At 35.3% G+C, this 22,357-nt stretch overlaps 1 protein-coding gene across 1 annotated transcript; it reads left to right on the top strand.

Annotated features, from left to right (window-relative positions):
• The first annotated feature begins 7,166 nt into the window (after positions 1-7,166).
• Positions 7,167-18,718, top strand: phb2a (prohibitin 2a). Its single transcript, XM_051868198.1, has 10 exons — positions 7,167-7,322; positions 8,079-8,208; positions 8,404-8,488; positions 10,875-10,954; positions 11,154-11,338; positions 12,147-12,276; positions 13,482-13,585; positions 14,199-14,276; positions 16,347-16,423; positions 18,088-18,718. The coding sequence occupies exons 1-10, from the start codon at positions 7,302-7,304 to the stop codon at positions 18,104-18,106; spliced, it is 909 nt and encodes a 302-aa protein (XP_051724158.1). The 5' UTR covers positions 7,167-7,301; the 3' UTR covers positions 18,107-18,718.
• The last annotated feature ends 3,639 nt before the right edge of the window (positions 18,719-22,357 follow it).

Genomic DNA, 22,357 nt, shown 5'->3' with positions numbered 1-22,357 from the left:
GACGTTTCAGAGGCGGTGTACTCATTTATGCTGTGCACTGTACGTTCTATAGCCTAATTTTATTTATTACAAGCTAAAAAGAGTAGTTACAATTAGTTCAACAAACTAAGTAGATATTAACAAAGTTATTCTTCTTTATTATGCAATACTTAATAAAGAAAATGTTACAATACTGTAAATCACACTGTAACAACACTAATCTAAAGTTTGACATAGGCCTACTGAAATATTCTAAAAATGCTTTGTGACTGAAGGCAAATTCAAGTTCAGGCCACATTTCATCATATTTTTAGGGATGTTGTTGTTATGCATTGTTTTTTATTAACCATTATTATCACTGATTCTCTATCTTTTTTTTTTTTTTTTTAATTTCAATTAGCATACATTAAAGACAGTACAACAAATACTACCATGATGTATAGAACTATCATTATAAATAGAGAGAGACAGAAAGAGAGAGAGATGGAGACATTTTTACAATTTTACTTATTCGTTCAATTAGGCCTATTTTGCGTTACAGTAATGGCTTTTTTATAATCACAGAGCAAAACACCTTAATTGGCCCATAATTGTCAAATAGACTAAATTACTGAGGTAATTCTGCTATTTAACCACGTATGATTTATTCTCCTTTGATGTTTCTATAGATACTTCAGGAATTTATAGCATATAAATTCCTTGCTTGGACCTATTAGTACAGTAGTACCCTGTTCATTCCATCACTGTCTCATTGGAGGCATTCATTATGATTGATTGTCTCTTGCTCAGTGTAGCAGTCCAAGCTTAATCAAAAGTGAGACACACAATGACCTATTCACTAGCAGTCATCCACTCTAACGCTTTTTCAAATGAATAAGCTGACATGTAATCAAATATTTCTCCTCCCTGAGTCATGACTAGCAAATAAGGTCAGGGCACAGAAATCCTCAATAACTGCAAACCCCCAGTCTTCTTTCCCTCTGATTTTTTTTTTTTCTTCATGAATTTCTGGAAATGGTTCCAGTAAATCCACATCCAAGAGTATTATGTGACAAAAAAAGAAAAGAAATCATATGATTATAGATGTAGGCTTTATTTTTCCAGTGAAAATTATGCAATACAACTACATCTCATTGTACAATTGCACAACTTCATCTCATTTCTTGATCAAGATCTTTAATATCCTATCTGTTGTGTTTAATATGCAATACATTAGCCATCAATTGTTCCCCTTTACAATCAAGTATTTCGTAGAGACAGAAGCTAGCTCTCATTCAGGAACATTGTCCCAAGGGTTATCAGTTACTGAAATTTACATGACTACGATATGCTTAAAACGGAGAAGTTTTTCCTTTGAGTTTTCCCGTGTACAGACGACACCATTGTCAAAACGATCCCCGTTCACACGAATCCGTGAAAACGATTAAAAAGGCTGTATTCTGTCAGCAGGCCATTAGATGGCGATAAAACACTACAGACTGAACATGTAATGTGCATGTGCATGACGTCATCGTTCTCACAGATTTGCGTTTTTGTTGTTTACACGGATACCATTTTCAAAACTTTGCACTTTGAAAAAAGTTTGCGTTTTCAGGCACCGAAAACGCCGTTGTCTTGTAAATGAACGGCCAAAACACATAAAAAGTTTTCCGTTTTTAGTTGAAAACGGTGTCCTTTAAACAGCCCCTAAAAGGTGTCTTCAAACTAGTAGGAATAAATAATTAAGAAAGCGTAATACACTGGGTACAATGTAACAAGTTTTTATCAGTGTTGGGGGTAACGCATTACAAGTAATGTGAATTATGTAATCAGATTACTTTTTGAGTAACGAGTAATGCATTATATTTAAATTTACAACAAAATATCTGAGTTATTTTTTCAAATAAGTAACGCAAGTTACTTTGTTTTCCCATTTATTGACTGACACCTCTCTTGTACCCATGTTTAGAGACATCATGAGTAGTGCAGAGGCGTTGTGTGCACTGCGTGATCATGATGGTTACTGTAGTTCTAGACTAATGTGAGCATTTACTCATCTCACTTGCACAAAAACAGATTCAGTATTCATCGAAATGAATAAAAACAGTGAAATGCAAACTTAGAATATTACACAAACCTGCAATAATTAAATGTTAAATTACACATTTATGCTTTATGTATTGAATCTCACTTTATTAACCAATATCTTTGTCACTGACATTCAATGATCCAATTCAACCAATAAGCAAAAATGACTTTAGATAAACATCACATTTGTGTTTCATTTTTATTTTTTATTTTTAGTATTGAAATTTCTTCTCCTGCATCATATTCTTCTGCAGTTCAAAATGGCAGCACAGCTGAATGATTTGTTTGATCAGCGCCCTCTACTGTACAAGCGTGAATTTGCATTTCTTTCAGCCTGAGGCTTATTCTTTTCACTTTTGGTGTGAAAGGGCTTTCACATTGTCCAAAAATAGACCCAGGTGAGAAAAAGTAATGTAAAAGTAATAAAAATGTAACATTACTTCGCATAAAGTAACACAATTAGTTATTTTAGGGAGTAAGGCAATATTATAATGCATTACTTTTAAAAATATATTTCCTACTTTTTACACTTTTTACTGAGTGGATTTCCCTCTTTAGGAATTCATTCTGGTCATGTATTGTAGGCATAGAACTGTTTCTGCATGAGAAAAGAATATTTTTATGATATTATTAAATGACATTAAGCATTTGCTCATTGCACTGGTGTCAATTGGAGTGGTTCAGGGCTGCATTTCCCAAAAGCATCGTAAGCCTAAGTTGATTGTAGAACAATTGCCACCAATGGAGCTACGATCAACTTAGGCTTACGATGCTTTTGGGAAACGCTACCCAGGTCAGTCGCTCTCTGTGCTGTTAAATGTGCTGGCTGATTTGACCTCGCAGTAGCTAATGTGATGCCCTGATATTAGCAGTGGACATTTTCTTAATTTTCTCTTTGAACTGTTTATCCAACAGTTTACCCATACCAGACTAATGCAATGCTTTCTACAACTTATATTTAACACATTATATAAATACAAACATATATAAATACATTAATACACTATTGTACACAGACAATGACATTATATAAATTACATGCGTATAATATTGTCACATAATATGAAGAATATGCAAATTATTGCAAACTGCAGATCACTGCATATTATGCAAATTATATAAAATTAAATATAATATGCAAGATGTGTAAACTTAATATTGTTTATGTATTTATGTATTTGTTTTCTCTAAATATAGATTTCAGGTCTTTACATCACATCAACATTTTTTGGGACTATTTAACCTGATATATTTGCTTTTCCATTGAGTCCAAAAGGTGCTAATTTTACTAAACAAATGTCTGGATTTGTTCAGGGTGCTGCTTAACCACATTGTGTTTAAAATAAATGTGCACACCTGCAATTGGTGAACCTCAATGAATGTCATGACATAGCTATCTTTTCATCAAGGCTTTTTAAATGAAGACACTTGCTTGTAATTGTCACTTGTTTCAACAGAACTCTCTCTCTCTATAACCATCATACAAAAAAAAAATAATAATAATAATAATAATAAAAATAAATAAATAAATAAAAAACAGTTTAGGCTAAGTTAAACTTAGCCCACAAATCACCATGTCCTGGGGGGAGACATTCATATGCTAACTGACCCTAACATCTTCCTCTTTTTCACAACCAACTCTAAAGTGACGAACAGCAAAGATAGAGAATATGTCATCAAAGTCAAACTTGAACTCTCTGCACTCTTGGCACAGATGTCCTTGTGTTCTCCTGTGTGCAAATTGAGTCAAGACTGAAGCTGGAAATGAAAACATTACAAATATAAAGACTCTGTCCCAGAGCAGACTGAAGAACCTTAATTAATGAACATCTCTGTGAGTGTGTTTGCCTTAAGATTTCACAATTTGAAATGTAAATTTGTTTCTAGAGCACATGGTCATAAAAACATACGGCAAGCCAGCCTGAGCCAAGTAATTAAGCAATATTATATGAGCAAGAGTGTTGTAATTTCAATTATTATAGGTTGCGATTTGGCCATAGGCACGAGGCAGCGGGTAATCACAGCTTACATTCAGTACTAAAGAACAAGTGAGAGTGTCATATAAAACAGTTCAATAAACAAGTCATTAAAAGGATAGTTCACCCAAAAATGAAAATTCTGTCATCATTTACTCACCCTCAGGTTGTTCCAAACCTGTATAAATTTCTTTGTTCTGTTGAACACAAAGGAAGATATTTTGAAGATTGTGGGAAACTGAACTGTTCTGGGGCACCATTGACTTCCATAGTATTTTTTTTTTTTCTACTATGGAAGTCAATGGTGCCCCAAAGCAGACTGGTTACAAACTTTATTCAAAATATCTTCCTTTGTGTTCAACAGAACAAAGAAATTTATACAGGTTTGGAACAACTTGAGGGTAAGTAAATGATGACAGAATTTTCATTTTTGGGTGAACTATCCCATTAATGTTAAGTAATTTACAATTTAGACATTGCCAGTTATTTTGTGTATTTCTATTCCCCTAATGAAAAGTTTTCAGCATCATTGCACAGTAGTTGTTCTTAATTTCTCAATGAGTCACAGTGTTGAACAAATCTGTTGAGTTAATAATTCAATGACTCACTCATAAAGACTGTTACTTATGACCACATACTACAATGTAACCTGCAGAAAGAGTCACTGAAAAATCCACTAATGCATAGACTGTCAGTAGCTTCCATCCAAAGTTCTTTCCATCCAAAGTTGCAAATATAACTTGGAATATCGCATAAAACATTTGTGAAAAAAACAGCATTTCCGTCCCAGTGGCGAATCCCTAATTCACCACTGGTTTCTTTGAGATTTTCTGGGTTTTATAATGGGTTTTTTCAATTTATGTGTAAAATGAAGTCTGTGGTAAACATAATTTGACTATACTTTGACATTTTGTTCTGCACACTTATGTACGTAAAAATGTACATTACTGCACCACTCTATTAACCCTGTCATCATGTTATCTTGCGTTCAGATGCCATGGTGTTTGGGAATGCAATCATGTGCCACTTCTGGGAGGTCATTATACCAAATCATTCTGGTGACAGATATTGGATCAGGCAATTCAGAATGATCAAACCAACAGAGAGATGCTGTGCAATGAAATTAGTCCACTGGTTAGTATATTTATCCAATCACATCCTCTGTTGAGGAAAAGTCACGTTTTTTGTTGCACATCCAGGGATTTATTCGGTAAATGCGTTTTCATCGTAGTTTATGTGCATGTCTTCTTATAAAAGAATCCACCTCAGTTGAGTGCATATGTTTTTCTTATGCACATTTTTAGAATTTATGCGCAGCTTGGCAGTTCTATACAGCATTTTTTATGCAATATCCCAAAATGCACATAAAAATAGGTGAATGGAAATATAGCTAGTGTGGTCAGGGGGAGCAGATGAGGTGGCAGCCAAAGACACGGATATAAATGCAAGGATAATTTATTAAACACAAAAGCAAAACAAGAACCGTGAAACAAGAAACGCAGGGAACAAAGACACAGACCATCTACATACATTTAATTACTGACAAAGTACAAGTGAAACACTACACGAACTACACGAACACAGGTGCTAACAAGACACACCTGGAAACAATCAGGACTAATCAACAGGGAAAACTACAATGGGCACATGGATGGCACACGGGAACAGGAAATATAACAAAAGTCCAGACATGACACAGGGAACATATAACAGGAACACAAAAAAAGAGATGTCCCAGCGCTGTTCAAATTTGAGGCCCAAAACTAACTATTATATAATGAATTTTGGACACTGTAACAAGTAAAAATGCACAGTTGTTGCCTTAGAGTGCTTTTTCTACCTGAAAAAACTATTACACTGACCATTCTGAAACTAAAACCACACGGAAATGATGTCATTTAAAGTGCCGGCAGATCTTATTGGCTCTTCTTTTTATTTGACCCACTTGACCTGAGGTTGCTAGACACTGGTGAACAGGCCAGGACTTGGATGCATTGAAGTGAATGTCAATGAATGAATGCCTCAGCCAGGAGATGCCAGATGGGCTGATGTCAAACTAGTCAAAGGTCACACAATGACAGCACAGTGAGCATCACATGGGTGTTCAGAGTATTATTGTCACGGTGTTAAATTCATACATCCACCATCTGCCATTGTGACAAGCAGGGATAAAAAGTGACAGATTCAGTACAGGATTTGGAGCAGGAAAGTCAATCATGTCAGGTATCTCTGACGCATAAACAAATGCACTGTGTACCACACATGCTTGGGAAACCAATTTGTCCAACTGACTTGTGTAAAAGATTTTGAAATAAAAAGCCATTTTCAAAGAAGTCTTGAGTAAAAAGACAGTAATTGATTGTCTTAGCATCAATGGACACACCAAAAGAACTTTGGGGGAAAGATGAGGATGGTTGGAAGCAGACGGGCAGCTTTGCATCATAATGTATTATACTTATTTCTGACTCATTGCATGTTTGATGGAATTGATTTTCGTGAACTGTGGCTTGCGATAAAAAGTCTTCTTTGCATTAATATTCCAGCATTTTCAAGCAATTAAATAGTTTATTTAGCTATGATGGCAGTGACTTGACTGAGAGAGTGTGTGATGTATAAAGTCGACAATCTCTCTGCAGTTTTGAGGGTAGGTTGCCCAGTACAGGAAGTGAGAGATAGAAATGTCTGGCATTTGTAAGGGCCAATATGACACACACTGAGATTCAGAAAAACATTCTACTGCAATTAATCCTGCAATTGTGCAAATGTTCTCAAAGGTGAATTTCACAAAGTCTGTCATAAACATTTCACCCCAGAAATAATACATATAGGCCTAAAATATTATATATAATTATATATATATAATTTTTATTTTAAATATATTAAAGAAATAATATTATATTTAAAAAAAAAAAAATAAGATATTTTTAGGACCATTAAGGTTCTTGTTACTACTGTATGATGTCATGTTACTATGTAGGCTATTTATAACCTGTATGGTAGTACTGCCTTTATGTTGATTTAAATAACAATGAAATAAACAATAATTGCACACTGCCTTTAAGCTTATTTAAATTAATTAAATTAATTAAATTAAATTACCGCGGGTCTCTGAAGAAAGCTTTGTTAAAGATCTTCGCGGGTTAAATCACGTTCATTTCACTGCTGCACTACAGCTCCACCAGTAGACTACAACTCCCATGGTGCCATGGCGTAAACCAGGACGTACTGCATCATGTGCTTGGTTTGTCACAAGTGACGTACAGCCGAGATCAGGACAGCATGGCGAGTAAAGATCCCGGAGTAAGTTACTTAATATTGAAAAATATAAAGAAGGTTTTGGGAATGTATATAAACATTTTGTTTGCAGGTAATAACTGCATTTTAAATAACTGGCGTCTAGTAATTTGCATTTAATTGTGTAGGTTTATTTATGTCTTAAAGAAAGCTATGCTAGTAGTGTGCTAGCTTTGCAGGGTTCAGTTATGCCACTATGACGCAGCCTTGTACAACTTTATGTGTGTGACCTTCACTGAAATATAATTATTTTGATATAGCTCACTCTAAAATCACAATTTGTTTCAGTGATATGGTGAAATTATGACAGTATTTTAAAGTTGGCCATCATTTGTCCTAGACAAGGTCAATTTGGCACACTTGAATTGCATTACTCGTACTCGTATCCCACATTCATTTATTCACTGAATTCTTACTCATCAGAAGGGTACTTGTATCTTGCACAAAACCACAAATAACATTTTTAGGAGTCCTTATCGGATTTGATCAATTTTAATATCTTTTTGTAGGCTACAACAAAAGTCTTTCTAATCTGAGCTGAATCAAACTGGCTTGAGATCAGCTTTAAGGCTTTAAAGTATTTGATGTATACATCTACACAGTTCCCACTTCTACATCAAGTCTCTTTAAACATAACGCCTATACATTAGTAGGAGGAGGATCAAGCATGTTGAAAATGAGATGATATGCTGTCTAGTATATATAAATAACCATTTGAATATGTATTTGAAAAGTCTGACATTATGTGTCTGTTTATCTCAGAATTTTTTGCAGCAGCTGAGGCAGATTGCTGGCAGGATGGGGTCTGGCCCTCGAGGGGCTGGGCTGGGCTTGAAGCTGCTTATCGGAGCTGGAGCCCTTGCCTACGGGGTCAAAGAAGCCACATACACAGGTAAAACACATGCTGAAATATCCCAGGATCACATACATAGTATGGTCATTAAATGAGCAAAATTAAATAATGAATTAAAGTTCACCCCAAAATAATAATTCTTCTGTCAATTTTTACCTGCTCACATGTTCTAAACTCAAACATGCTTTATTGGGAGTTTAATAACTAATTGTGTTTTGCTGTGTGTGTGTGTAGTGGAGGGTGGCCAGAGAGCCATTATCTTCAACAGAATTGGAGGGATGCAGATGGATACTGTGCTTGCAGAAGGATTGCACTTCAGGTACATTAAACACGACGGCTGTCATTCAAGCCGTGAGATTTCATTATAATAGTAGGGGTTTCCTCACACTAGGCCATCTGAACCACCTAGTGACCCCCAAAGTGTAGTTCGTTTGACTTGTGTAATAATCATGCCCTGGCCCGCTTAAAGAGGTGGGCTCAGGCACGGATCTACAGGCACTCTACGCATGTAGTTTGATCTCTAACCGTGCTGGTGAACGGAATGGCTACTACTATCTATGTAGGGTTGTCACGGTACCAAAATTTTAGCAGTCAGTATCAATATTAGTAAAATGTTGCGATTCTTGGTACCAATTTCGGTACCAGAGCAAAAACTATTGAATTAAATACTTTATAAAATGTTGTTGCATTTTGTCTTGTCCATTGGTTATCACTGTCAATTGTCACAGTTTCCAATTCAATCACGCATTTAAATACGGTTGTCAATCCAGAAACTTTGCAGTGTACTGACTGAGCAGCATGAAAAATTAACTGAATGTGAATGGGTAATAAACAGAAAGCAAGTAAAGAGCCCTCCCTTTATAATCATTAAGGCTTTCAAACTCTAAAGCGCAAGCTCCCTGAATTCTGCGTACTCACAAAATCTCCTGTTATAATAAAAAAAGCTGTCTTAGATGTACAGTGAATCTCTTATTTACATCATGTTTACACTTTGTTGTTTATAATGAAAGGATTCGCGAGTGTGCAGCTAGCATTGAACGAAACAAAACCTTGTGTGTTTTTAGCAGTAAGTATGTTTGAAAGCAGTGTCTATCTGCAGGTACCGAATATACTTGGTACAGCAGAAAACTTCTTTTTTTTTTTTTTTTTTAAAGTACCGCCTGCTACCTGTAGTACTGGTACATTTGATAACACTACTTGTATGTGCACTACTGTCTGTGCACCACTGTTATCATTTCAACAACAAACATTTTCTATTACTATTTGGATAGTACACTTTTCAATTAATTTGAATATATTTAGGTTTATAACAGGTTTGTTTCTCACTTTATTGATGCTCAAGCTGGGTACAAGGCAACCGTGTCTAGTGTGAGTATGCCCCACAGCTGTGTTCACACTTGTAGTTCAGTTCGTTTGGTCTGGACCAAAAAAAAAATTTAGTCCTTGTCCACTTAGCATTCATATTGACATTTTTAACACCGAACCTAAAGAATCTTAAGGCATAGGGATACATTCATAACCTGATTGGTCGGCTTTTATTAAGTATTTTGAGATGGAACATACCCAACATCCAAAACAGTGCTGTTTGCTGGGCTAAATGCGCTTGTTGTATGTGCGTAGCTTACATATGATGGTATTTTGACCAGCTGAGAACTTATGAAGAATGTGTAAAGGAGTCAAAACAACAGTCCCTCCGTCACACACAAATGAAAATCTGCTGCGAGGAGACGCGGTTCTGATGCCGTACTTGACAATGGGCAATGTATTGGGTACTGTAATGGGCAATGTCGTGACTATGATGAGAAAAAAATAGGTATGCTTGAGCATTCTGTCCTTTTTAGGGTGACATCATGTCCTGTTTTTGGTTTATTTACATGTCTTTGGTCCTTGTTGCGTTCATATTTCATTTGAACTGCACTTCATTGAAGTGGACCGAGACCCATCTTTTCAATGGTCTCGGTCCATTTGTTTGGTGCGCACCAGGGTTTGGATGCTAACGTTCACACTTATTCAAATGAACCACACTAACAGAGCAATCGCCAAACATGCCAAGTGTGAACCCACCCTAAAAGAGAGAGTACACTTCAAAACGGAATTGGTCAACATTTAGTCACTTCCATGTAAATTTTTCCCTTTTATAAAGTACAAAAGGTGTTAGGCCGAATATCCAAGCTTCTGTTGTCCATACAAGGAAAGTGGGTGATGTACTGCCAAGCTTCAGAAAGGGAACGATGATAATTTTTTTTTTTTTTTTTTTTTTTTTTTTTTTTTTCAGGATTCTGTGATGAGCATATATATGCATATATATATATATATATATAAAAAGCATTTATTTGAAATAATAATCTTTTATAAGTTAACATTATAAATGTCTTTACTGTCACTTTTGATCAATTTAATGCATCCTGAATAAAAAAAAAAAATAAATTCTTAAATAAAAAATCTTACTGAACCAAAACTTTTGAACAGTAGTGTAAATGTTAACTTTTATCTTCCCATCATCTCACAAATCTCATTTTGGTTCAGTATTTAAAACTTGCTTTATCGTATGACTTTAGAAGACTTTTATGACACTTTAAATGTGCTTTTTTTTTTTTTTTTCTTTTGGAGCTTAGCAGAATAAATCTATTTTAGTTGTATAGAAAATGATGCAAAAAGTTTTTTTGCAGTAAACTGTTCCTTTAAGAAGTCTGTCTTACATTTAGGATACCGTGGTTCCAGTACCCCATCATTTATGATATTCGAGCCAGGCCAAGGAAGATTTCATCCCTCACTGGAAGCAAAGGTAACCTTGAACCAGATGTTTTATTGTCATAAATGCAATAAATGTTAAAAATGTGCATGATAAAATCTTGAAAGATGTTGCCTGCTGTTAGGGCAACATACCTTGTCTCTCACCATTGCCCTCATCAATAACCAGCACATTAAGGCTGTGCCGCTTGTGACCTGCACCTTCTGAATTCATGTGACTCTGTTCATCACAGATCTTCAGATGGTGAACATAGGTCTTCGTGTGCTCTCTCGGCCCAGTGCCTCCAGCTTGCCAGTCATGTACCAGCAGTTGGGGAAAGACTATGACGAGCGTGTGCTTCCTTCCATCGTCAACGAGGTGCTCAAGAGTGTGGTGGCCAAGTTCAATGCCTCTCAACTGATCACACAGAGAGCCCAGGTACAGTATAAAGACTTAAGTCTAAGCCAACAGTGGTCCTTCAGGTGAACCAGTGGCAGAGAAGAAAAATGCAAGTTACAAAAGCAAGCAAAAAGCAAGAGCATATACACAGAAGGCTCTTCTCATTCTGTATAGGCCTGTCACAACTATTAAAGCCACAGCTTGATGACGCCGTGAATGAGCTGCCTACTCATTGGCTTTTGGCGAAAGTGACAGTGAAATCATGCCAAGCCGAGGAGGTTTTTTTATTTTTTATTTTTTTTGCCAGTCCAGAGTTTGCAGGTCTGTATTAGAGAATAATATTAAAGTACTATTACTGAATTGAAGTTATTTAAAAAGACGGGCTGTTATTTCACACACACTCACCTGATGCTTCAGGACGACGGCTGAAACACACAAGTATTCACTTGTTTGGTCATAAGTCTAAAAATTAAGACTTGTGACCAAATTGTATTAGTTTTTACTACTTGTTTTTTGTGAAGTGGGGTCCAAAAGTCCACAATCCAATATGAGATTTCAATGAAGCACAATATGCTCTTTGGAACATTATCAAATCATGTTGGGTAACATGAGATTTATACAAGCTTGTGGAGTTCAAATGCTACCGTCAATAAAGCAAAAGAAGGATGTAGCAAATATTAGGACATTCATACTTCGTATTAAATAGAACAACTTATAGCATAAGTATAAGCAATTTCACTTTTGGACCTCATTGTATCTGCATGCCTGCTGCTGGTTTAAATAAGGTAATCAGTTACTGAGGAAATCAGCTTAGCTGTTATTTGTGTTGTTTTATTTTGGTGGTCAGGTGTCACTACTCATAAGGAGAGATCTATTCGAGAGAGCTAAGGACTTTAACATCATCCTGGATGACGTGGCCATAACAGAGCTCAGCTTCAGCAAAGAGTACACCGCTGCTGTGGAGGCCAAACAAGTTGGTTAGTAGTACTGAAATACATCTTGTCTAATCCATAACAGAATGCAGTGAATTTAGCACCGTAAACTAAGCATGCCTAAGCTTCCTAAACTAACAAAAATTATATTGTACCTAGTCAACTAATAATATGATTTGTTTACATTGGCTATATGAGACGAGCCTCTTCATAATAAAGTCAGTTTCACACAATACCTTATATTAATGCCACATTCTGTGTCTTGGTAAGAGGGGCCAGATGTTTTGGCGCATTTTATGGTATATATAACATTTATAAATAAATTGCACATTTTATGATGTGTATAGAATTTGTTGATATGGAATATAGGCGTTGGCCAAACCAATCAGCATATAAACAAATGTTGGTCAAGTTTTTCAATTTAATTTCAGTTCTGTTTCCTACACTGTAATTAATTTTTTACAAACGATAAATGTTTTTACTAGTACTGGTTGAAAACCCATTTCTGCTCAGATGCAGCTGAGATCCCGTAGATCACGCGACACACTCATCATACTAAAGACACCTGTGTGATCATACACATCATAGAATTAATATTAATAATAACATGGCAGGCCCTAGGGCTTTGAGTTTGACACCTGTGCTGTAATAAGTTTTTTTTTTTTTTTTTTTTTTAATGGGTGTTCTATGTGATATGGAGAAATTGTCTTAATTATGTATAAGGTAGTAATGCAGTATACACTACCATTCACAGATTTGAGGTAATATTTAATGTTTTTGAAAAAAGTCTCTTATGCTCACCAAGGATGCATTTATTTAATTAAAAAATATTTAAAATACACCAATATAATTTAAAATAACTGTGGTGACAACCCTATCATAAAGGTCTATTTTCAGATATAAACTATATACTTTTTTGTGAAATTCTGAGTTGCAATTGTAGAAAAATAACTACAGATTGATCATTGGTTATTGCCCATATTGGTGTATCTTTGAAAGAATGATATTTGCTTATCTTAATGCTCTCCACTAGAGGGCACTCTGGTCTAGTTATTTCATCAGTATTCCCTATTGACCAAACAACAATACACAACTTGCATAAAAGGTTTGTGTAAGCACTGAAATGTTTTGTTTGTTGTATTTTTGTCACTTAAAAATGAACAAAAGTATACGTAGGTTGGTCTGAAAAAGGAGAATATCTATGTGTGAGCTATTTTTCTATGAAATAACCTTTCTCTCTTACCGTGTAGCCCAGCAGGAGGCCCAGAGGGCTCAGTTCTATGTAGAGAAGGCCAAACAGGACCAGAGACAGAAAATTATCCAGGCTGAGGGTGAAGCTGAGGCTGCTAAACTGGTATGCTGCTGCAGCTTTCTCTATTCCACTTTGACACACACACACTCACACATATTGACGATCTTTGAAACAATCTCTTGTTTTATTCAGGTTTATAAGTGGTTTCCGTGGTTACCCTCAAACGTCCCAGATGCACTATTTGCATCCACAAGCACCTCATTTCATATGATTATTATTCCCTGTTATTATGTTCTAGATCTGTGAGTGGTAAATGACTGTAATTATCAGATATAATTAATGAACACTGCTTCTGCGCTAATTAAGCCACAGTCAGTTGTTGCAGTCATACATCTAGGCTATTTTGAACTGTTGCCCCCTCATTCTCAACAAGCTATCCACAACCAAAACACATTTGAAAGCATTTGTTCTCTCTTTTTGTTTGTGTATTATGGACATTTCTCAGTTGTTCTTTCAATTTGTTTGTCATTTTCCAGCATTTGCAGTCTTAGTGTCTTCATGACTTTGCTTTTGCACTCTTTCCTGCTGATATGATGCAATTCTGTTTCTAAAACGGGGCTGCAGGTCAATGGCTGTCTGCTGACGGTAAACAAAGGCTCAACCAAGGGTACAGAGTAATTTGCTTTTGTTTTTATTCTGTGTTTGTGCACTCCAGTTGGGTAAAGCGGTTACGAAGAACCCTGGATACCTAAAACTTAGACGCATCAGAGCAGCCCAAAATATCGCCAAAACGGTAAGACACACTTCAAACAAAAGAAATCATTGGTTGAATTTCATTGACTCACATTAGCAGATGTTGATACACTACAGTTCAAAAGTTTGCAATCAGTATGAAATAATATCAAAAAATCAATGATTTTATATAGCAAGGGCACATTAAAATGATCAAAAACTTGACAGTAAAGACATAACAAAATGTAACAATAGATTACTATTTTAGATAAATTCTGTTCTCTTGAACTATAGCTCAAGGGTGAAAAATCCTGAAAAAAAGATTAAGTAGCACAAATATTTTCAACATGGATAGTGATAAGAAATGTTTCTTGAGCATCAAATTGGCATATTAGAATGATTCTGAAGGATCTGAAGACCGGAGTAATGATGCTGAAACAGCTTTGCATCACAGGAAAAAATTACATTTTAATATATTTCTAAAAACATTGTACTGACCCAAACTTTTGGACTGTAGGGTACATGCTAACAGCTTAGTACTTAACTGCCAGTTCCACAGCTTACATGAGCAACACATGAAAACTAGGTCCAAATGACTATTTTTGCACAGTATACACTGTGCTGCCATCTAAAAACAGTAAAACAATAGACATTAAATAACAATTTTTCAAAACATAGTATGCTACATAAACATTTTGTTGCATGTAAGTGAACATTTTTTTTAAATAAATTTAAAAAATGTCTTCACTTTTGGAAGTCTAGTCATATGAGTTAAAATAGAGATATTAAAAATCACTGCTGCATTTTAAATACTTTGCATTAATTTCACCTCACTAGTAATGGAAGGTCAAATTAAACCAACATAATAGGTGTTTGGTATTCCATCTGTACTCTGCACAGTATACATACTACATACTATGTTAGTATGCAATAAAAAAAAGCTGTTGGAGCCGATAGCCTCGTGGGCAGCACATATAGTGCAACTGTGGCTCCGGTGACCAGAGTTTGATTCCCAGCTCGAGGTCCTTTGCCAATCCTGTTCCTCACTGTCCTATCTAATGAAGCCATAAAAAGGCCATATATATAGATGGGTTTGAAATTAACACCTGCCAAATGCTATCACTTTGTATGGCATTGTTTTAGTGCCCTTCCAATAAAAGGATCCTTAAACAAAACAAAACATAAAGATTGTCGCATGCTGAGAGAAACTCCGCACAGTGCCATGTCTTTAAAGTTCCAACACATTGTTTTCTATGACCGTATGCACACAGGGGGCACTCCAGCTGTTCAAAATCATGCCCCGCCACAGCATCACTGACATAGTTTTCCATTAAAATACAATGATTTCGGACAAATATATGTATGTACTGAGTTCACCCTAGGACAGGTGTAGGCAACATCGGTCCTAGAGAACAACTGTCCTGCATTGATTCAGAATCAGATTTAATAATAAATATATTTAAATCTAAGCTGTGACTTTGATAATCTGATTTATATGTGTGTGTGTACAAAAAGAAAGTACACCCTCTTTAAATTCTGTAATTTTATGTATCATCAGGACATAATAAAAAATCATCTGGTCCTTAGCAGGTCTTAAAATTAGGTAGATACAACCTCAGATGAACATCAACACATGGCATGTTAAACGGTGTCATTATTTATTTAAAAAAAATAAAGCCAAAATGGAAAAGCCGTGTGTGGAAAAACTTAAGTACACCCTTACTGCTTCCATAGAAATTAAGAGGGTAAGTAGCAGCCAGTTGCTCCTAATGAAATACTCTTGACCAACTCTACAAAAGCAGAAGTTTTGGCAGTTTGCTGGTCTAGAGCGTTCAGTTGTGTTAACACAATGTCAACGAAGAAAGATATCAGCATTGATCTAAAAAGGGGTACAAGGCCAATTCCAAACAATTTGAAGTCCATCATTCTACAGTGAGGAAGATATTCACAAGTGAAAAATGTTATAGACAGTTGCCAATCTTCCCAGGAGTGGACGTCCCAGCAAATTATCCCCAAGGTCAGACCGTGCAATGCTCAGAGAAATTGCAAAAAACCCAAAAGCTACATCTCAGACTCTGACAGTTAGCATATATGTAGGCTCTTGTCTCATAATCTTATATCTTATCACCAGGTGGCAACTTCTCAGAACAAGGTGTACCTGAGTGCAGACAGCCTTGTTTTGAACCTCCAGGACAACTACTTTGACAAGTAAGATCCTAGTGCTCCTCACATACTAAACATGCTAAACATAATAAACATTTTGTCTCCTTTCTTCAATCAAGCATGATCATCAAAACTAACTGAAACATTCCTAGCTGTAGTTATAAAAAGGGGAAATCCCTTAATGAAATGTGTTCTGTGATCTGAGAGCAGTGCAGAACAACTTGACCTAACAGAGTCTAAAGGCCCATTCACACCAAGGACGATAACTATAATGGTAACAATAGAAATGTAGTTCTAAAAATCTTTCTAAATATAGAAGAATAGCAGAGTTCACACCACAACTATAACGATAATAGCACAGAGAAACAATATTGCTGGAATTACTTTCACTTAAATATCAGCAATATTGCTGATTTGACTGCATTGACACTATCGGATGAGAACTCAACTTAGCTGGATGATGACATCGCTGTTTTCTCCAGAGCTGCTTTATAGCTGAATTGAACTCATTTCATAATTTATGTACTTTACAGTTATTGAACTGAAATGAATCAACACTGAACTGATTTCGACTGAATAATGACTGTTTGCTATTGTCTTTTTAGAGCTGATTTACAGCGGAATTGAATTCTGTTTGCATTATTGACTCATGATTTTCCTGTTTATCGGTGTAAAGCTGCTTTGAAACAATCTGTATTGTATAAAGCACTATATAAATAAAGGTGACTTGACTTTCAGAACGATTTTTTCCAGAAGATGGACATTAAAAACATTGACAGCCAATCAGAATTCATCCTGTTTTTAAGTGCTCGAACATTTAAAGGGCCAGACAACAAAATTGCAGCGCACGCTTAAAATAAACAGAACAATATTGTCCGCTGGTGTGGATGCTAATATAGTTATCATTATAGTTATCTTTATAGTTAATGTTCTTGGTGTGAATGGGCCTTAACCTGTTAGCGTTCAACTGTACTGCCCGCGGTACACATACCTTTCAGAGTCCAAAACCATGCATATACTCCAAATGGTTTAAGAGCAGTATGCAGTTTACTTTGGGTATGCCTTTTTACGCATTTTAGGCAAATTTTACAGGAATGCTAAGGGGTTAAAGAGATCACCCAAACATGAAATTTTGCCATCACTTATGCACCCTCAAGTTGTTTCAAACCTGTATGTGTTTCTTCTGTTGAACAAAGGAGAAGATATTTTAAATGTGTGTAATCAAACAGTTACGGTAGCCATAGTAGGAAAAAAATACTATGGAAGGTCAATGGCAACCGTCAACTGTCTGGTTACCAACATTCTTTAAAATAACATCTTTTGTGTTCAACAGAAGAAAGAAACACATACAGGTTTGGAACAACTTGAGGGTGTGTAAGTGATGACAGAATGTTCATTTTTGGGGGAACTATCCCCTTAATAGGGTGAATTCAGTTTGATTGGGACACTTTTTGCCATTGAGATGACTGGGAAAATATGTCCCAACCAACCTGAATTCACCCCTACTAGTCTCACATTGTTTTTTTTTTGTTTGTTTGTTTTTGTTTTTTTTTCTCTTAAACATTACTAAACCATTACTCAGTGGACCAAACACATTTTAATGTTTTGCCCTAAACTCTGTTACTAAGTGTTCTTTTCTGTTTATATTGATGCCCATATGTCAGCGTGGTTCACTCAGCGGTAATGCATGCATTTGTCTTCTCTGGCAGGCTGTCACTGGGGAAATGAGAAGCATCATCCATGAAGAACATATGCATTCCATATGTAAGCAGTGTTTGCTGAGCGACTATATTTATGTCCTCTTCCTAAACATGACTATGAGCAGAGCCTCTCTCACTGTATTGTTCTGCTCGGGCTCAGATAACACAAGGGTCTGGCAACCTTAGATTCACTCATACATAAATATCCATTTATACACAGTTGTTCATCATTCAGCAGGTCTTTTGGACTGTTTTCTGGTAAATTAAGCTCAAGAATTGAAATTTTGACATCAGGTGGTTTTAGTTACTAATGGTGATTAGAAAAAATATACATGACAAACAATAAATGGTCACTTATTCATTTATTCATAAAGGTCACAATGAAGACTCAAAAATAAGTTGCTGATCAGGGCCAATCAGTTAAATAGTTGCCCCAGGTTTATTATTATTATACCCATTTACCATCTGTACATTTCATACTGTTGGATTTTACTTTATAAAGCGTTTGTTGACTGATAGACTTGCAGCAATTTTGATTAAATAATGTGTTTTCAGGACTATTTGTGGGGGATATTTATTTCTTTGGAAATATTGACTATTACAACAGAATTGTTATATATTAAAAATTATATCAGCATAATTTGAGTGTTTGAAATATTTCTTTGAATTTCCTAAATGAATAAGTATTTGGTATGTGTTCCAAAAATAATGAATTACTTGCATATGAAACTAAATAATGTCATCATTCACTCGCCAGTGTTTAAATTAGAGGCTAAGTATAAGTTTAGCACAGATATATTTTCACTCGTCCTTAACTGGAGATTTTCGTTGTCCATCAAGTGATCCGTGAAGCACACTATTTCAGTTAATCTCAATGGATGCGCAGTGTATTTAATGCACTGTAAACTCTAGTGTGAAGGCGCCTGATTTGCCGTCGCTTAACTGAGAGCGCTTAGTGTTTCTCGCACACGCAAAGAGAGAGAGTAGAGAGCGCATAGAATTGACGCGCAACATGTAAAGGATGTTCTTTTAATGTATTTTCATGTCTAAATAAAGGTGTTCATTTGGAATTATTCAGCCTTTAAGAACACTGCTGGTGTTGTGTAATATTAAGTTCCCGTGAAAAACTGTTCCAGTGAATGGAGTAGCTATCAGTGTTGCCAATTGGGCTACTTTAACACTGTTGCCGCGGGTTGTTTTTCATGTCCAAATAACATGATATTTAGCCCCTGGAATGCAAATTTTACCAGGGAACCCGCCAAAATTCGGATTTTACCCCCCGGAACATGATTTTTACTGGGGGACACCACCTGAAACATGATTGGGCTAGTTTTGATTAGCAATTAGGTGGGTTTTGTTGTGAAAACCTGGCAACCCTGGTAGCTATACATGAATGTTCATGAATTTACCCATATTGTCCTTGAGACGACACACAAACGAATGGAACTGAAAATATTAGTGCACGCTCCAAATCGTAAATTGTTTAATGGATTATTTCGAAAAGGTAATGAAGTTTCGATGTTACGCATCGACTGCAACCTTTCACATTTTCCAAACTACATCGCTTTGCCTGATTGGTTACAGGCATTCAGATAAAAAGGACTCATCAGTTCAAACAATGAGCGAGTAACCTATGCTAGTCTAGGCTAATAGGTTTTTTTTTTTTTTTTTTTTTTTTTTTTTTAAATTATTATTCTTGTGTTTAGCTTTTTTATTTCATTTGTGAGGCTTTAAATTTAATTTGAATAGTTTGATTAATAGTCTACCTTGTTGTCATTCGGTGTCTAGTACTGCAGTATGTTGACAACAATGCCTGAAATAATACTCTACAAATGTATCTGTGCCCTAATAAAATGTCTGTAAGCTAGCCTGGTGAGAGTATTGTCATCCTTAGTTTCTTGTTTATTTTGTAGATAGCCAGTGTTTACCTGCTTCCACAGTCCCATCAGTAAGGCTCAGGTTCCCTTTATTAACACCAAGCTATATGCGTTTTCCTGTTTTCTCATATTATACTGGAATTCATGTAGAATGATCATTAAAGTCACACAAGTGAAAATGCACATTTACTTGTGTCTGTCATATCTGTCATGTACTAATAGATTATAATAGATTAAAAGTATAGTCCACCCAAAAATGAAAACATTGTCATTTGCTCACCTGCTCAAAACCAGTATCACTCAATTTTTTCTTCCATGGAGCAAAGGATATTCTGAAGAATGTTGGGAATCATAAGAACCAATATTGGTGCCCAGTGACTTCCATTATATGTATTTTAAAAATATATAGTCATAACTCTGAAACAACATGAGGGTGACCGAATTTCAAAAATTATCTTTTTAAAATGGACCCAAAAAAGTATACATCATATTTTCTTTATTGTATTTAGTTAACAGTCGAATACAGAGCATCCTACTACTACTACTACTACTATTATATTAATTACTACTACTAAATATTATATTAATAAATATTGTGTGTGTGTATATATATATATATATATATATATATATATATATAATAAAACTTAAATACATCATTTAAAAGTCTGTCGCACTGAAAACAACCTACTTTCATGTCGTGTTTTGTATTATAATGCTGTGTGAAAGCATCCAAAATTCCATGATCCATAGTGTTGTGTTAATCAAGTTTAATATGTGAAAATCCTATTCAAGTGTTTTTCTCATTTTACAAGTATACATACAATGATACCATTTCTGATCTTAAACATTGTTGGGCACCCCAAACATTTTTGTCAGCCAAACTCTGTTGAACTAAAACATTTACTTGCAGTCCTCCTGAGATTAAGTTGTCATTTAAGAGTTAATAAGAGATAAAATTTTAAAAATGTAACAAATGTTCAGAGTTCTCAGATGTTTGTTAATGGTAACATGTAACATGCAGGTACACAAAATCTTTTTTAGCAAGTGTTTTATTTTGATTGATCCCATACTTGTCATCAACTCAAAAGCAATGCAAGATTAAGTGAATGTCTGGTGTCTGAGATATTTATTAAAACAGGGCTTTGGCACTCAACGAGAACAACCTCCATGTATGTCCAGTCTGAAACAGCGACTTTCCATAATGGTGAATATATGTGGAAACATCACAAAAGCAAAACAAAGACATATGTATAATTTTCTATCCCAATTTAAAAAATAATATTCTTGAAGTAGCTGCTGCAGAACAGTGTCATCATAACAAAGCTCCAAAGATTTGTGCACTGTATTCTATAAACAAATAAAAATTGCGATGTTTATTATAATGATTTCAAGATTAAGAAAACATTTTCCTGAATAGGTATGTAGCTTACGTATTTTTTTTTTTCATTTATTGTGATACTTTAATTCTACGTGATATCCAGTATAATATGAGAAAACAGGAAAACGGTGTTGATAAAGGGAACTTGAGCCTCACTGATGGGACTGTGGAAGCAGGTAAACACTGGCTATATACAAAATAAACAAGAAATTAAGGATGACAGAATACTCACAGCAGGCTATCTTATAGACATTTTATTAGGGCACAGATAAATTTGTAGAGGTTTATTTCAGGCATTGATGTCAACACACTGCAGTACTAGTCACCGAATGACAACTAGGTAGGCTACTAATCAAACTATTCTAATAAAATGTACAGCTTCACAAATGAAATAAAAAAGCTAAACACATCAAAGAGTAAAAAACTGTATTAGTAACTAGCATAGGTTATTCACTTATTTTTTGCCCTACTGTATCCTTATCCATTTATCTGAATGCCTGTAATCAGTCAGGCAAAACAGCTCGTTTTATCATATTACACAAACAAAAATCATATTACAAAAGCAACGTTCTATCATATTACAAAAACTATGCACAGTTATGAAATTTTGAACGGTTGCAGTTAAGGCATAACACTGAAACGTCATTACCTTTTCGAAATAATCCTTTAAACATGTTGGGATTTGAGAAGCATGCATTAATATTTTCAGTTCCATTCATTTGTCTCAAGGACACGCCCACAATAGGGGAAATTTGCCGTCCCTGTTCTGATTTCAGCAAATCATTTTGAGTGATGCAGATAACTGGATTAATATTCATTAACCCAGCAAACCTTTGTGCGTTTTATATTTTTATTAGTAGTAGTATTAGTAGTTTATATTTTTAGTAGTAGTATTATGTTAGAATTATTATTTTTTTATTTTTTTTCAGAAACACTGAATGACCAACAATGTCTCAAGCACCAACACCAATCCTATGTTCTGTTAAAATGACAAATATGCATTCATACGTTTTCATTCATA

Source organism: Ctenopharyngodon idella, chromosome 2 (genome assembly GCF_019924925.1).
Source record: "Ctenopharyngodon idella isolate HZGC_01 chromosome 2, HZGC01, whole genome shotgun sequence".
NCBI classification, from domain to species: domain Eukaryota; kingdom Metazoa; phylum Chordata; class Actinopteri; order Cypriniformes; family Xenocyprididae; genus Ctenopharyngodon; species Ctenopharyngodon idella.
This window is presented reverse-complemented; position numbering and strand designations above follow the sequence as displayed.

Coding starts and splice junctions, on each gene's coding strand:
- phb2a (XM_051868198.1), top strand. CDS start 7,302: ATGGCGAGTAAAGATCCCGGA. Junction 7,323..8,078: donor TGGCGAGTAAAGATCCCGGA/GTAAGTTACTTA, acceptor TGTTTATCTCAG/AATTTTTTGCAGCAGCTGAG. Junction 10,955..11,153: donor ATCCCTCACTGGAAGCAAAG/GTAACCTTGAAC, acceptor TGTTCATCACAG/ATCTTCAGATGGTGAACATA.